This window comes from Xiphias gladius, chromosome 5 (genome assembly GCF_016859285.1).
Source record: "Xiphias gladius isolate SHS-SW01 ecotype Sanya breed wild chromosome 5, ASM1685928v1, whole genome shotgun sequence".
NCBI lineage: Eukaryota > Metazoa > Chordata > Actinopteri > Istiophoriformes > Xiphiidae > Xiphias > Xiphias gladius.
Genome location: NC_053404.1, coordinates 21,312,608 through 21,326,165, shown reverse-complemented (window position 1 = coordinate 21,326,165; position 13,558 = coordinate 21,312,608). Strand labels below are relative to the sequence as shown.

General features: G+C 42.0%; 1 protein-coding gene across 2 annotated transcripts; it reads left to right on the top strand.

The window, feature by feature from the left end:
- The first annotated feature begins 602 nt into the window (after nucleotides 1-602).
- Nucleotides 603-10,603, top strand: apoob (apolipoprotein O, b). Of its 2 annotated transcripts, none has more exons than XM_040126238.1 (9): nucleotides 603-682; nucleotides 1,060-1,173; nucleotides 2,100-2,222; nucleotides 3,363-3,395; nucleotides 4,780-4,834; nucleotides 5,123-5,218; nucleotides 5,959-6,050; nucleotides 8,757-8,842; nucleotides 8,983-10,603. In XM_040126238.1, exons 1-9 carry the CDS (start codon nucleotides 629-631, stop codon nucleotides 9,353-9,355), a joined length of 1,026 nt encoding a protein of 341 aa, XP_039982172.1. In that variant the 5' UTR covers nucleotides 603-628; the 3' UTR covers nucleotides 9,356-10,603. The 2 variants fall into 2 exon arrangements, with proteins under 2 accessions (XP_039982172.1, XP_039982173.1); XM_040126239.1 differs by having other exon boundaries at nucleotides 8,757-8,846; nucleotides 8,988-9,139.
- Nucleotides 10,604-13,558: the final 2,955 nt, after the last annotated feature.

Below are 13,558 nucleotides of genomic sequence, written 5' to 3'. Positions count from 1 at the left end.
GTCTGCTACTATAAAGCATAGTAAACTAATAATAAAGGAAGTCTTTGTTAATGAATGTATTTGGGTCCAGATGCTCTGTAGCTGTTTGATGGTGAGATATACCATAATATAATATACGTTTGTCCAAATTTGTCTTTAACATCTCTTGTTTGATTCTAAAATTGTGAGCAATACTGCAAACCAACGGTTAGAACCGGCCTATGGCAAGACTCAATTTTTAAAACATTTTTGCATCAGACATTTTAACTGCATCCGTGATCTGGTTTATACCAGTGTTGGGATATAAAGTGAAAAAAAATACTACAGAAGATTGGCTCTACGGTGTCCGGGTCACGTCCTGGAAGAAACACCGGCCAGAAGGGCATCTTCCCAACCTGGCAACCCAGAAGTTGCTCTTCTCACGGGATAAAACGGATCTATAAAACATTAGTGAATAAATAATATATCAACTAAAGACTCTCGCTAAAATTCAGGTGCCACCATTTCTTTCCCGAGGACGTAGAGAATTTTTTTAATGCAGTTAATTTATTTCTTTATTCGATTACTTTTATTTTTTTTACATATTCCTACTCGACACTTCACAACTTTCTTGCTCACGCAGCCGTTGACAACGGACGACACAACACGCATGCGCCGTGGAAAAGCCGAAGTCTCCTGGGTGAACATGTCCTATGTGAAACTGGTAACTACTCCTCCTTAAAAATTTCCGCCTTTTTTGCCGCCTTAAACGTTATTTACTTCTAACCGAGTGGCCGTCGTGTCTCGCAGCGTTACGCGGTGAAACATGACAAGGAATAGTGAATCAAACGTTGCTTAAAAGAGAAAAAAGAGCCAATAGCTACGGTTAGCATGTAGCTAGCTGCTGTCGCTAACGGGTCGGTTGAACGGGCTTCTCCTTCGTTAAGAGAACGGGACGTTAAGTGTGTTTTATTTATCCTCTAGTGGTGAGTGTCGCTGTCTGAATTACACTGCTTTACCGGACGCCACGGGCTCTCTCGGCGCTGTACTTGCGGTTCTCCAGCGTCACTAACCGGATTTTTTTTCGCGCTCTGCCGCCAGGTGTCGCTGTGCGCCGCAGCTCCGGGGCTGACGGGCCTGCTGAGCGGCTCCGTGCTGGCTGCGGCCGCGGAGGGGAAGAGGAGGAGCACGCAGCCGGTCCTGAGCCTTGATGAGGTGGGTTAATGGGTAACTAAAACCGACTGAGGGGGGCGGTACATCTAGGTCGTGACAAAATTTGTTCCCCCACTATCAACCCCCCAAACCCCCCCCCCCGTAACTGTCCTTAATATGTTGTTTTGATTTTCAAGTGTTTTATGAGTTTTGTTTTAAATCCTCTTTGGGATGTGATGATGTCGACATGAAACCTGGTTAATCTAATACACACGTACAGAACTACAGTCCAGTTTTGATCCATTTCAGATATCCCTGTTTAGATTTCTCTTATCAGACAGAAGCTTGTTTTAAACTCTCGAGGTCACGTATCCTGCTGCCCCTGCCCATATTCCCCAGGGCTTTCAAATTAAAATGGTTGCGTGTGAGTGACCGGCTTCTCTTGTGCTAGTCAGAAGTCCATTGCGGAGTCTGCTATTCCTTCTGTTTCCTCATTGTGGTATTGGTATTTTACAGCTCTTACAGACAGAAAGGGAGAAATCTCTCCATTTCTCCACCTCCGTCATTCTTCCAAAAGATATTCCCCCATTTGGTGTTTTCGGTGGAGAGATCACCTGCAGGTGTTCAGTTACGTAGAGACGTGGTGCAGGTGAAAGCCGTAGCATATGATTCACATCATTTTTATACTCAGCAAAGCATTCAGTGACCTATTGTGCACTTTTTTTATGTTTATACACTCATTAATTCAAGTTTTTCCTTTACTTTATCACTCCGCTGAAGATTGAAAGAAAGAGAAAAAGTCCAGACTCCAAGCAACATGTACCACTCTCCTAAACTGTAAAGTCTTGGATCACACTGCTCTGTATTTATTTACTACCTACGTCAGACTTTTTCAGTGCAGTGTGGGGATAGTTTCAAAGGAACACAGGCTAGTGTGACCGCACACTAACACCGATACTCACCTCCTTGTTGGATTTTTTTTTTTTTAGCTGCCGTCTTTATACACGAGACCTGAGGCAGAGCCTCTGTGCGTGGAGCCAGAGGCCGGGCCATTGGAGGAAAGCATTGCATCACTGAGGAAATGGGCAGAGCCGTACACGAACCAGTGTCAGGTATGTCAGCGTCTGATGCCGTGCAGTGCCGTGCCACCTTCCCTCTAATTGTTGTGTTAGATTTTTATGGGTCTGTGCTATGCCGGAAAGTCTTCTTTTTTAGAATTCCTACGACCTGCATGTTGAAGTTTAAGGTGGAGATAAGAGGTGTAGTGGCGCGTACATGCAGGTATACAGCATATACCCACCTCTGCGAAGGGGGATTTACCCTATACTCACCTAAAACTAGCAGAGCATCTTGCAGAGTAAGGCTGCAGTCAATCACGTTACAGTATTTCATGTAATCTGTGTTGTTCACCGCACACAGAGACTTTTGTATCCTGACTTTAGCGTCCTCCCAGCAAACATGAATACCCTGAGAAAACTGCATCAAGTCTGGGGGAGAAATGCTGCCTTAAGGAGAGAGGCAGGGAACAAATGTCCTTCCTCTCGTCATTCTGCTTCATAGTCCACACAAATACTGTGACGAAGCGAACACATGAATGCGCTTTTAAACTTTGTCAACAAGCTAAAAAAAAAAGTCTGCCAACGATTACAGGGATTATGGCTGCGAGCTGGAAGGAGATGGACCTGTAGATGGAGACGATGCAGCGGATATAACATTAGATAACAACTTACAATGCCGAGCTTCGTGTACGTCAACGAAAAGCACCAAATCCTCACATGTGAGAAGCTGGAAACAGCAAATGTTTGGCATATGTGCTCAGAAAATGACAAACGATTATTTGATTTGATTTAATTTTCTTTCAAATGATTAATCGCCTAATCGTTGCGGTTCTCGTTCGAATTTCAAAAAGCTCAAATCTTTTGCATGCAGTTTGGTGTGACTTTTTCATGCAAAGAGAGGATTTATCAGCTGAAGCTTGTATCAGATCTGTTTGGGTTCAGTTTCCGTTCAGTTGTGCTTTTTTTTCCTAGACTTTCAGGATGCAACTGTATTCACAGGAAAGCATGGACTATTTTTAATACTGAACTCTAACCAAGGAAATAATATGTATTTTTCCATCTGTTCTCAGAAGACCAAATGCTGGAGGTCAAAACTAACCCAGTTTTATTTTGTAATGTGGTTGACTGTTGAGTCGTTAAATGCTGTGTAAATAATTTAACTTAAAGTTGATTTTGTTGCCTTGTTTTTTGCAGCAAACCAGCCAAGCTGCAATGGAGAAAGTTGAGGTGGGTTGCCTGTTTTTAAGAAAAAAAATAAAAAATAAAAAAATGTGTATGTATATGAATGTATATACATGTATATGTATATGAATGTATATGAATGTATATACATATGAATGTATATAATGTATATACATGTATATGTATATGAATGTATATACATGTATATACATATGAATGTATGTATATACATGTATATACATATGAATGTATGTATATGTATGTATATGTATGTATGTACATAAAAAAACAAGCATTTTGTGCTTTACTTTGCTGCATAATATAGCGAGATGTAAATATAGCTCAATGTTCCTACTACAAACTGAGCATTGAAATACTGTAATAAGTTGAATTTACATTCAGTGGCCACTTTATTAAGAACACCTGTACAATTTAATGCAATCAAATACAACTATTCCATCGTAAAGTTTCCTTTAATGATGCCTGTAATGTTCAGTTTATTATATGTTTTACCCCTGAGGTCATATTGTGGTGGTGGTGTTGTACTGGACTGCATTTAATTCGGAGTTGTGTCTGAAATACTTCCTCCCTCGTGTATGTAAATGGGGAAGACAAAAAAATTAGAGACAACTTTCAGTATAATGTCGCCCAGTGCAAAACCACTTTTAACCTCAACAATGAACATATAATTTACCTGTTTCTGACAATGGCACCAAAAACACGAGCTTCTTAAAGCTAGTATTTATGGCAGGACCGTTGTATTGCATTGCAATAGATTGTACAGGTGTACCTAATAAAGTGGCCACTGTAAAGACCTGTTAGTCAATTTGGAAGTGGTAGCAGGTACCAATACTGCTTTTTTCCCTTGATGCTGTTTGCTTACATACAATATGGACGACTGATTGCGCCTTTGATTCCTCTTTTGTCTCTGTGCTCCACATCTGATTTGTCTTTATGATTGAAGTACATAAAATATTTTAAATGGATCAATACAGTCTAAAAAGGATCATACGTGTTACTTGGTTTCAGCTGGTCATTAATAATCTGAGTTTTAGTCATTAAGCTGTGACTGATTTTTTTTTTTTTTTTGACTCATCTGCTGCCCATCCATGTGACATTTCAGGTGTTAAAAATGTCAGTTCAACTAAAGATTTAACCTAAAATCTAAAATCCGAGGCTTTCGGCCACGTGAACAGATTCTGCAAACTGTTTTGCTGAAAGTACAAACAATTATTTGTGACATGAAAGTGCTACATAAAGATATAGGAGCCAGAATAAATGTATTAAAAAGCCGTTGTATTCCACATTTTTAGTAGCTCAGTGCACGCGGCTCCAGCGTCCAGATAAAACTGGTTATCAGATTAATGTAACCTGCTCTTCTGTCTGTTTCTGTCGCTATTTGTCCCTGCTGCTGATCTTTGGACCACAGCAAGTGTACAGGACTGTGGAGCCCCACATCATCGCATCAATAACGACAGCCACAGGTGGGAAAACGCATTTCTGACTTCAGTCAGTGCAGCCAGTGCAATGCATGATGTGAGAATAATCACGAGGGCTTGCTGAAGTAGCAGATAATGTAGTTTAACTTGTCGCTCAACCGAAATTGGCCAGAATAAGGTCCACGCACCAAAATCTGGTGAGCAAAAATTCAGTAAAAAGTTCAAGGCTGCCAAATACATTACGTGAGCCCACCGCTGTAATCAGATATTTCACAGCCTGTCAGTCGTCTTCACTCGCTCCCTCTCCTTCCTCGCCTTTATTTGATCTTTCAGACGTGTACCGGTTCCTCAGCGACCCTCCTCCTGACCTCTACCCCAGTGTGGCGGTCGTGGGTTTCTCTGGCTTCCTGGGACTTTATTTGGCCAAAGGTAACCTGTGCGCGCTTGCACCCACGCAAACAGTCACTGACCTGCATTCCCCCGCAGAGAATAATCAGGTCAGAGGTGGCAGACGGGCTGATAACGAGAGAGCATGTGAAGGCGCCAGTTTTTCCGTTCGTGTGTGTTTTTGTTTTTGTTTGTTTCTTTGTTTTTTAAATTATTATTATTTTAGAGTCTTTTTGTGACATATCTGTTTTCTGTGTAGCAATTCCTTTAACCCAAGACATTTTTTCTCCTTTGTGGAGACAATGAAAGCAACCTTCAACCTTGAAAGAAGTGTTATAATTTAATATTTTTCCCGTGGCCAGTTTCTCTCAATCTGCCGGCTCTACGGCTAACGAGGTTTAATTTCCTGCAGATGCCAGGGTGCCTTTATCAACCTCCACAGAATAGGGGTCAGACTGTGAAAAATCCTGCTTTAAAGTAACAAACTTTGAGTATGCAGGACTGACAATAAAATTAACCCCCACCCAAACCCAAAGACCTCAATGTCCCCCCTCTGACAGCTGTTTGTTTTATTTATTTATGTTTTATATGTTTCCCCTTAAAAGTCCCCCCTTAAACACAAGATATCACACAGCCTTGGAGCTGTTGTCTGTCTGTCTTTGAGATTGATTATGAAATCAATAAAATGCAGGTGGAGTAAAGGAAATGAGGAGTGGAACAAAAGGTCACATCACTTCAAATAGCAGCTTGTTCACTTTGAACTGTCTCTTTCTCTCTTTCAGGCTCCAGGGTAAAGCGCCTGGTGTTTCCAGTTGGACTCATGGCTCTGAGTGCGTCCATGTTTTACCCTCAGCAGGCCGCCTCCTTATTAAAGGTGTGTTTGTGTTTTTGTGTTCAAACCTCGTATGAATTAGGGGAACGACTTTGTACCCTAAACTAGCACAAATACATGGATGAATCACATTGATGGACTATGAGCGAGGCGAACGTTTTGTTCACCTTCACGTCGTGCCATCCCCCATACAGACCAGTACTTGCACTTATTTTGCATTTCTCTATGCTTTTGATCAGAGATCTCTGTCCTTGCCAAATACACAAGTAAAATAAATTAAATCAGAGATAAGATAAACGCTGCAACGAGTCTAATCTGTATGTGACCAAATGCGTTGAAATTGCCGGCGTTGCTTTGCTTTTGTACTGTGTCAGTGAGAACAGCAGCTCGTTTCACTCGAATTTCAGCAGCCGGATTTCAAATACTTGCTTTTACTCGTTCCTTTTTCTGACATGCCCCAACTATCAGATCCATCTAGGAAGCATGAAGTGGCCAAAAGTCTAAATGGGATTTATCTGTAAAGCTGCTGGCAATAAGTCAAAAGTTTCTATTTAGCTTTTTGCAAACCGGTTTGTGCAACAGCCAGTTAAAATACTAACAACAATGAATGAAAAGCTCGGGCTCTGAGTCAAGAAAAAGAAATCACCACGAGCTTTTTGCCAGCTTTTTTAGCTGCTGTCAACTCTTAACAACATAATGGCTGCCAAGTTATGGATCTGTTTGCTAAACATTACATAATTGCAGCTGACAAATTGTCGCTACTTGTTGCTGCTTGAGGTTTTAATTATGTTTCGCATGTTTTATGTAACAGTGAAGCTACACGGACTTCCTGAATCTGTGTAATATTAGTCCAGGTTTCAAAGGCCTGTACTGATCACATTCTCTGCAGCTATTTTTTAGTTTGACCGTTTCACTTTGTTACATTTGCCCAAAACACGAAGTTCCAGTGCTAAAAACAAAGCCTCAAAGACAGCATTTACACCTCACCACACAACAGCTCTGCATTTACCCATAAGCTGCCTTTTCCGATGCTCCTGTAGTTAACAGGTCTGATTTCAGTGGAAACATTAGGTTGACACAGAATCTGTTGTCCCCTCTTTTGTTTAATGCATCTCCCAGAACGGAAATACAGGAACAGTGACATAGCTCTACTTAACGAGTTATTTTACCTTTAGGTGTAAACTACTCTGGGTAGGTAGATATTCTTTAGGCAGCGGTGAATCAAAAAGTACATTTCAGGAGAGGGTTGTGTTTTTTTTTTTCTTCTTTATCTAAACCAGGAAACCACTAAGTAAAATCACACCCTTTTCCTATAAAATTGTATTTCTCCAGCTCTGACGGACATCACGTAGATCAAAACTTTCCAGGCAGGTCTCATGCAGCAGTTAGTGTTGTTTCAGTGTTTGTGTGTGTTTGATCTCTGACTCGTTTCCTTTGAGGAAAGGGTTGTGCTTTCCTGTAGGAAGTCCTGGCTGTGAATTTTGTTTCTAATTTTCACTGATGTCTGGGGCATTTTATTAACTGTATTTCCACCCAGGGACCCGCCAGGCACTGACGAATGCAGAAAAGAGACAGAAATAAAGAGACACACCCTGACACAAGCGCACCTCAGCCCGAAAAACGCGTGCAGGGATGGAACAGACGAGCGGGGCAGGGTGCGGTTGGGAATAAACGTGCTGACGAGATAAAACGAGACGATGAACCTTTTTTTTTTTTACAAGTTAGGAGATATCTCTGAAATTTCAGAGGTTCGTAATAAAACCACTGACTTTAAGGATTTAACAGAAAGAAAGAAATATAGCGCCAGTTGCACACTCATAACCCTGATGCAGTATTTTTATTTTACATTGTCGAAACATAGATCCCCTAAAAGGTAAAATAAATAACTGCATCAGAATCTATGGGTGTGAAAACCTCCCTCCTTTCTTTGCAAGCCAGAGGCTCCCTAAAAGATGTGTTTCTCTTAAATTCTCCGTTTTTAAAAAAAACACAAGAGCTAGACATGGAAGTTCTACCAATCTCCGTGTGAAATGGATGTTGTTGTAAGACCATTAGTTTCGGAAAGTCACCGAAACCTTCGGATGATGTTGTTGGAAAAGAGTCGGGTGGAGGGGATTTTCCGACAAGCAGTTCTCACGTAGTACACTGGCCCCTTTAAAAGTAAGGGTAGGTCAGTTTTTGCTGCTTCAGTGTTGACCATTTTTAAAATAAATCTGTCTCTTGTCTGCACCTTTTTAAAGAACAATTTCACTGTTTTTTTTGGTTTGTTTTTTTTTTCTTTTCTTTTTTTTGGACCTTGTGTTGGAAGGCGATCAAATAGCTTTCACCTCTATTTACACTGTGTAATAGAGTCTCCTCAGTGACGATTTGCTCAGTAATTTTATAGATTAATTTCTCTAATCATCTACTAACCTAAATGTAGCGCTTTGACGTAGGTGGTTACCTAGTTTTTAGAAAGAAAAGTGCATCTGATGTGCAGCAGAAATGTGCTTTGAAAAGATACAGAATCCTCACCTGCACACTTCCCTTTTTATAAATGTCATCCCAACAGCTGCCACAAATCCTTAAATGTAAAATACCCAAGTTCAGTGGTTAATATCATGATCATTGTTACAAATCAAACAAAAATAATCTGGATTATCAGTTTGATCATGCACCCCTCTTGTTGATTAATGAAATGAGTTAGCCTCAGTGTGTTCTGTATGTTCCTGTTCCTGTGGCTAATGACGTTTCTTGTGTTTCCCCCAGTTGAGTCGTGACTCGGCGTATACCTGGGCTCAGCAGGGCCGTGTGACCATGGAGACTCTTTGGAAAGATCTGCCTTTGGGAAAAAAGAAGGTGAGTCGTCTGCAAGCAGTGTAATATTTTCTCTATGTCCAAAAATTCAAAGATTTATAATAACGGTGTATATTGATACTAATGGTTTATTTTAATGGCTGTTCTGACTTTTTTTTTTTTTTTTTTGGGACATCTGAGAAGAAAGAGCAAACGGAGAGCAACGACTCGACCAGCTGAGCTGGCAAGAAGACACACCAACTCTCCGTCCTGAGAGACTTGCACCTTCCAGTAACACACACTCACACCCCTACGGCTCCTTTCAGATGAATTCTTTGCATATTTTACACACAACCAAACTCCCAGAGCTACAGTTTATAGACTTCCTGTTTCGAGTCCTGAGCACCATGTCCCCGTCCAGGAAGCAGGTTTATTCATTTTTCCTGATATCTTTGCAGGTCTTTTCACATCAGTCCACATCTCACGTAACCAGATACATCTTTGAATCTGCTTCTTGGCTTCTTCACCACTCCTCCTCCTCCTGTAACCATTCCCAGTTTCTACTTCAATGACCCCAGCTCCCCCAGTTTATGTTAAGTTCAACAAACCTGGTCACATCGTCAGGTTCTTACAGTGTTAGCTCTCTAATGGGCAGCAAAACATCCATAAATATCTCTCCTTCATTCTGCCCAACTAAACTTCATAGAAAGATATGAAACTTTTAAAACTCAGAAATACCAGAAAACATCAATAAGGGAGTTAGAGGTGAAACAATAAACAGATTAATCCGTCAGTTTGACAAAAAATAAAAAGTTTAGAAAGTTTGCAAACATTTGATGATTCCAGCTTATCAAATGTGAGAATTTTCTCCTTTTCCTTGTCTTACTTTATAATAAATTGATTATCTTTGGCTTTTGAACTGTTCAGAAGCAATTTTAAGGACGTCAACTTGGACTGAGATCGACAATTTTCATTATTTTCGGAGGTTTTATGGACCAAATAATTGTCAGATTAATCCATAATGAAAACATGTTAGTCGTACCCATAAAAGGAGCCTGACCAATGATAAAAAAAACACCACTAGGAGGAATTTTCCAGTTCCTACCACTGCTACTGAGGCTGTTTATGTTCTTAGTCTGTTTTATTAGTGTCAGGAATTCCGTTCTGTTACATCTGGTATTAAACTAACAACTTCAGAGGATTATGCAGCATTTGCAGAGGTGTGCGCTCTCAACAACATTATTAGCCACATGATACAGTACGGAGATAGCTGTGACAAGCCATTATTGGTCCTCTGATGTCTCGGTTAGGATCTAGTCCGTAAAGTGCACGCTCCAGACGTCACTGAAAGCCAAGATCAGCTAAGCTAAACCGTTTGTTTGCAGCTTTGCGACAGTGCATCTTCCAGGTTTCCAAATCACAAAGTGCGGCGGTGCAAAGCTGCTAAGTGCTTGTGCTCTTTGGTTTCAGTTTTTCATGCTCTGTGGGTGGGGGAGTGACTGCAGAGACTCCGGAGCTTCATTCATTCAGAGAGTGTGAATTTCAAGTGTTGCTGCAGTTTCTCCTTTTTCTCTGGTGGAGTGCCACTGTAGTGCAACACCTCGATGCGTTCACACACTCAGTGTTTAATATTTATTTCCCCCGATGTTGTACAGTAAAGGGCCCAACACCGTGTGATTAAATCGAGACGGAATCGCCTCGATTTAATTATGAATGAACTGGATGACACTGTGTTTATTGTCCATGTTTAATAATGCACTGTACATACTGTACGAGGTTTAATCTTAATGCTATGTAATTAAACATGTTATCTAACCGAGGAGACATCTTTCTTCGTGAATTCTTCAACCTAAACACACACATTTATTCTTGTCTTATGAGCCATTGGGAACCAAGAACGATGCTGCTGAGAGCTCTGACCCCGGAGAGAAACGGAATCTGAATTATTAATATTGGAATTTGAAGTAGAGCGAATGCAGTGAAAAACTGAATCTGAATAGCACAATTTGCTCTTAAGCTGTATGTGATCCTCAAAGGAAATTCAACTCTCCATATACTGTTTACTCCCGTGTTCAGTTCTCACAGTTCAAATTCCGTCCTTGCGGTTCGATTTCAGTTTCCTGAGACACGCATCCGGTCGCCGAGGAAGAGCAGCCGAGCGCAGGTTCAAAGTACTCCTCCTCACGCTTTCGGGCATTGAGGCCGGGATCCTCCTAGTGCCGCTCGCAGGTAGTGGCACCTCGGCGGCGACCTGTCAAACAAAGAAAATCCACCTTCTGGAGTGGCCCAGTCAGGGCCCAGACCTTAAGCCAACACAGATGCTGTGGAGTGAGCTCAGAGAGCCGCTCACACCAGACATCCTGACAATATGTCTGGGCTGAAGCAGCTCTGCAGGAAGACTGGTCCAAAGTTCTCTCCTGCGCGGGTCTGATCCACAGCAACCGGGAGCGCTGGTTCGAGGTCATTTCTGCCAAAGGAGGTTCGACCAGTTATTAAATCCAAGGGTTCACTGACCTTTTCCACCAGCACTTTGAAGGTTTAATGGATGTGTTCAATAAAGATAGGAAAGATTATTGTTATTACCTCAGGCACTTTGTGTCTGTGACTCAGATAAAGATCAGATTAGATTTTATGGCTAATTAATGCAGAAAACCAGGTCATTCCAGAGATGTCTGGCCAACACACTAATCTCACATTCAGAAAGAAGCCCCTGGAGGATCTCGGCTGGGGTTTTTTTGTTTTTGCCTGTTTTTTGAGTCTGTGTTGCAGGGAAATGTAGACTGATCGTGCGTGAGGAGGTCACGTCCTGTTGTTGTGTGAGGAGGGGTGGGGTGGGGGGGGGCACGGCAGCAGTTCCTCTTTAACTCACAGAAACCTCGCCGTTGAGCACGGCGCTGGTGGGTCATGTGATCGGATGTTGCACGTCCCTAACAGACGTGAAGGCTGCTGAAGCTGCTTTGGGAGACCGTGCGTCTTTAAACTGAGTGACACCTCGCTCCCCCTCTTTTCCTTTTCTCTGCCGTAGTTTCCCCACCCAGAGTTTGAACTTGACTTGAACTCTCTTAACATCTCACACGCCGCCTAGAAGCATTTATCGGCTATAAACAGGTTTTCACACAGTTTTTAAAGCAGCGTGATGCAACCGACAGACCTCTGAGAGGCCAAATCAGCCGCACCGGCCCAAATAAAACTGATTAATGTCTAAAGGGAACGGTCTGTGAGCCGCCGCAGCATAATTCAAACAGTCACTGATTGACAAAGAGGAACAAAAGGACATAACCTGTTATGTGAGCGCTTTCATTCACCTTTAGGTCTTTGAAAGTGGTTAAACCACATCTCCTTAATTGCTTTGAGAAGAATATTCCGATGAACTTGGCCGAACACTGTATGCGAAGAGGTTTTTCTACAGGCCGCCAGAGTAGCGTCGGCATCTCAAGGCTTTCTCGCATCATCCCGTGAAAACCACTTAGAGTAGACACCAGTAAACAGTGTTTCTGTTTGGTTTTCACAGCTCAGGGACAGACTTGGTGGCAGATTCTGGTAAAAACACAATTAACAGTTCACTGTTCGTACTTTATGTGCTGAATCGCGGCGCGTTTTGACTGTTACAGGTGATATTCACTTGGTATTTCGTTCTAGTCCAGTTTTTATTTTCAGCCCCTGTGAGATGACATGAGACTAAATGGTACACAGGTGACACACTAAGTTGGCAGTTTATCAGGCAAACCCATCACAGTTCTGTGATAAATCCTCCTTTCGGACCCGTTTTTCAAAGGTGTCGATTGAACTCTGCTCGTTTTTGAGGCCGTAGTTTTCGGTGCTGTTAAACTGATGTTGCATCATACCGAGAAGGGTTTCTAATATTATGTCCAGCCCATTTATAGCGGTGAGGGTAGGCTAAATAACAGAAACGCCACTTTGTGTAGTAAAGTACAATTCAACAACTGCAGCCTCCGAAATGATCAGACAGCCGAATCGACACCTGAACTAGCAAAACACGTCGAACGCAAACCGAACATCATAACCTTCACGGGGGAGGATTTATTGCAGGACTGTCTTGTTAGACCGGATTCATTTTATCTGGCTGGACCTGATAAACTGCCAACTGAGCGTGTAGCAGAAGGGAGTTCAGTTAAAATTTTATTTATCATGAGCAGAGAGAGACCAACTGTAGTGCCGCCCACCCGTGTAAAGGATAGACGATGTTGTTTGGCACTTGAAAACCTTGAAGGACATAAAGGGCAATGAATGTGGCATTTGTTCAGAAATATTCAACGACAGACAAAACCGAGAACACCACAACCGCGTCCGTGGGAATATCCTGAGCCTTAATGACTGCACTCTTTCATTTCATGTGCAAATGACAGACTGCTGGTTGATGTTTGGCTGCAGCGTGTAATTCAACGAAATGTGAGGGAGAGCCGCACACAACCGTGTGATTTTGCACAGCTGCGCGGTTTTAACTCGCATGCCCTCGGTAATAAAGCAGCACTTCTTTTTCTGTTATCTTTCCTCATCAGGAAACAGAAAATAACCAGCGTTACCGCAATATCCCCTTCTTTGCCAGAGTCATGGCGCTGAATTAGGGCCGGAAAAGCGTTTTTGCAGACCATTATGTCGTCACAGTGAAGCTGACCTCTGACCTTTTGGATATTAAAATGTCATCACTTTATCATTTTATCCCATTAGACATTTGCGTTAAATTTCCTGATAATCGGCCTATGAATTCTTATGTTATGGCCAAAAACACGCGTTTTGTGAGGTGACCACGGTGA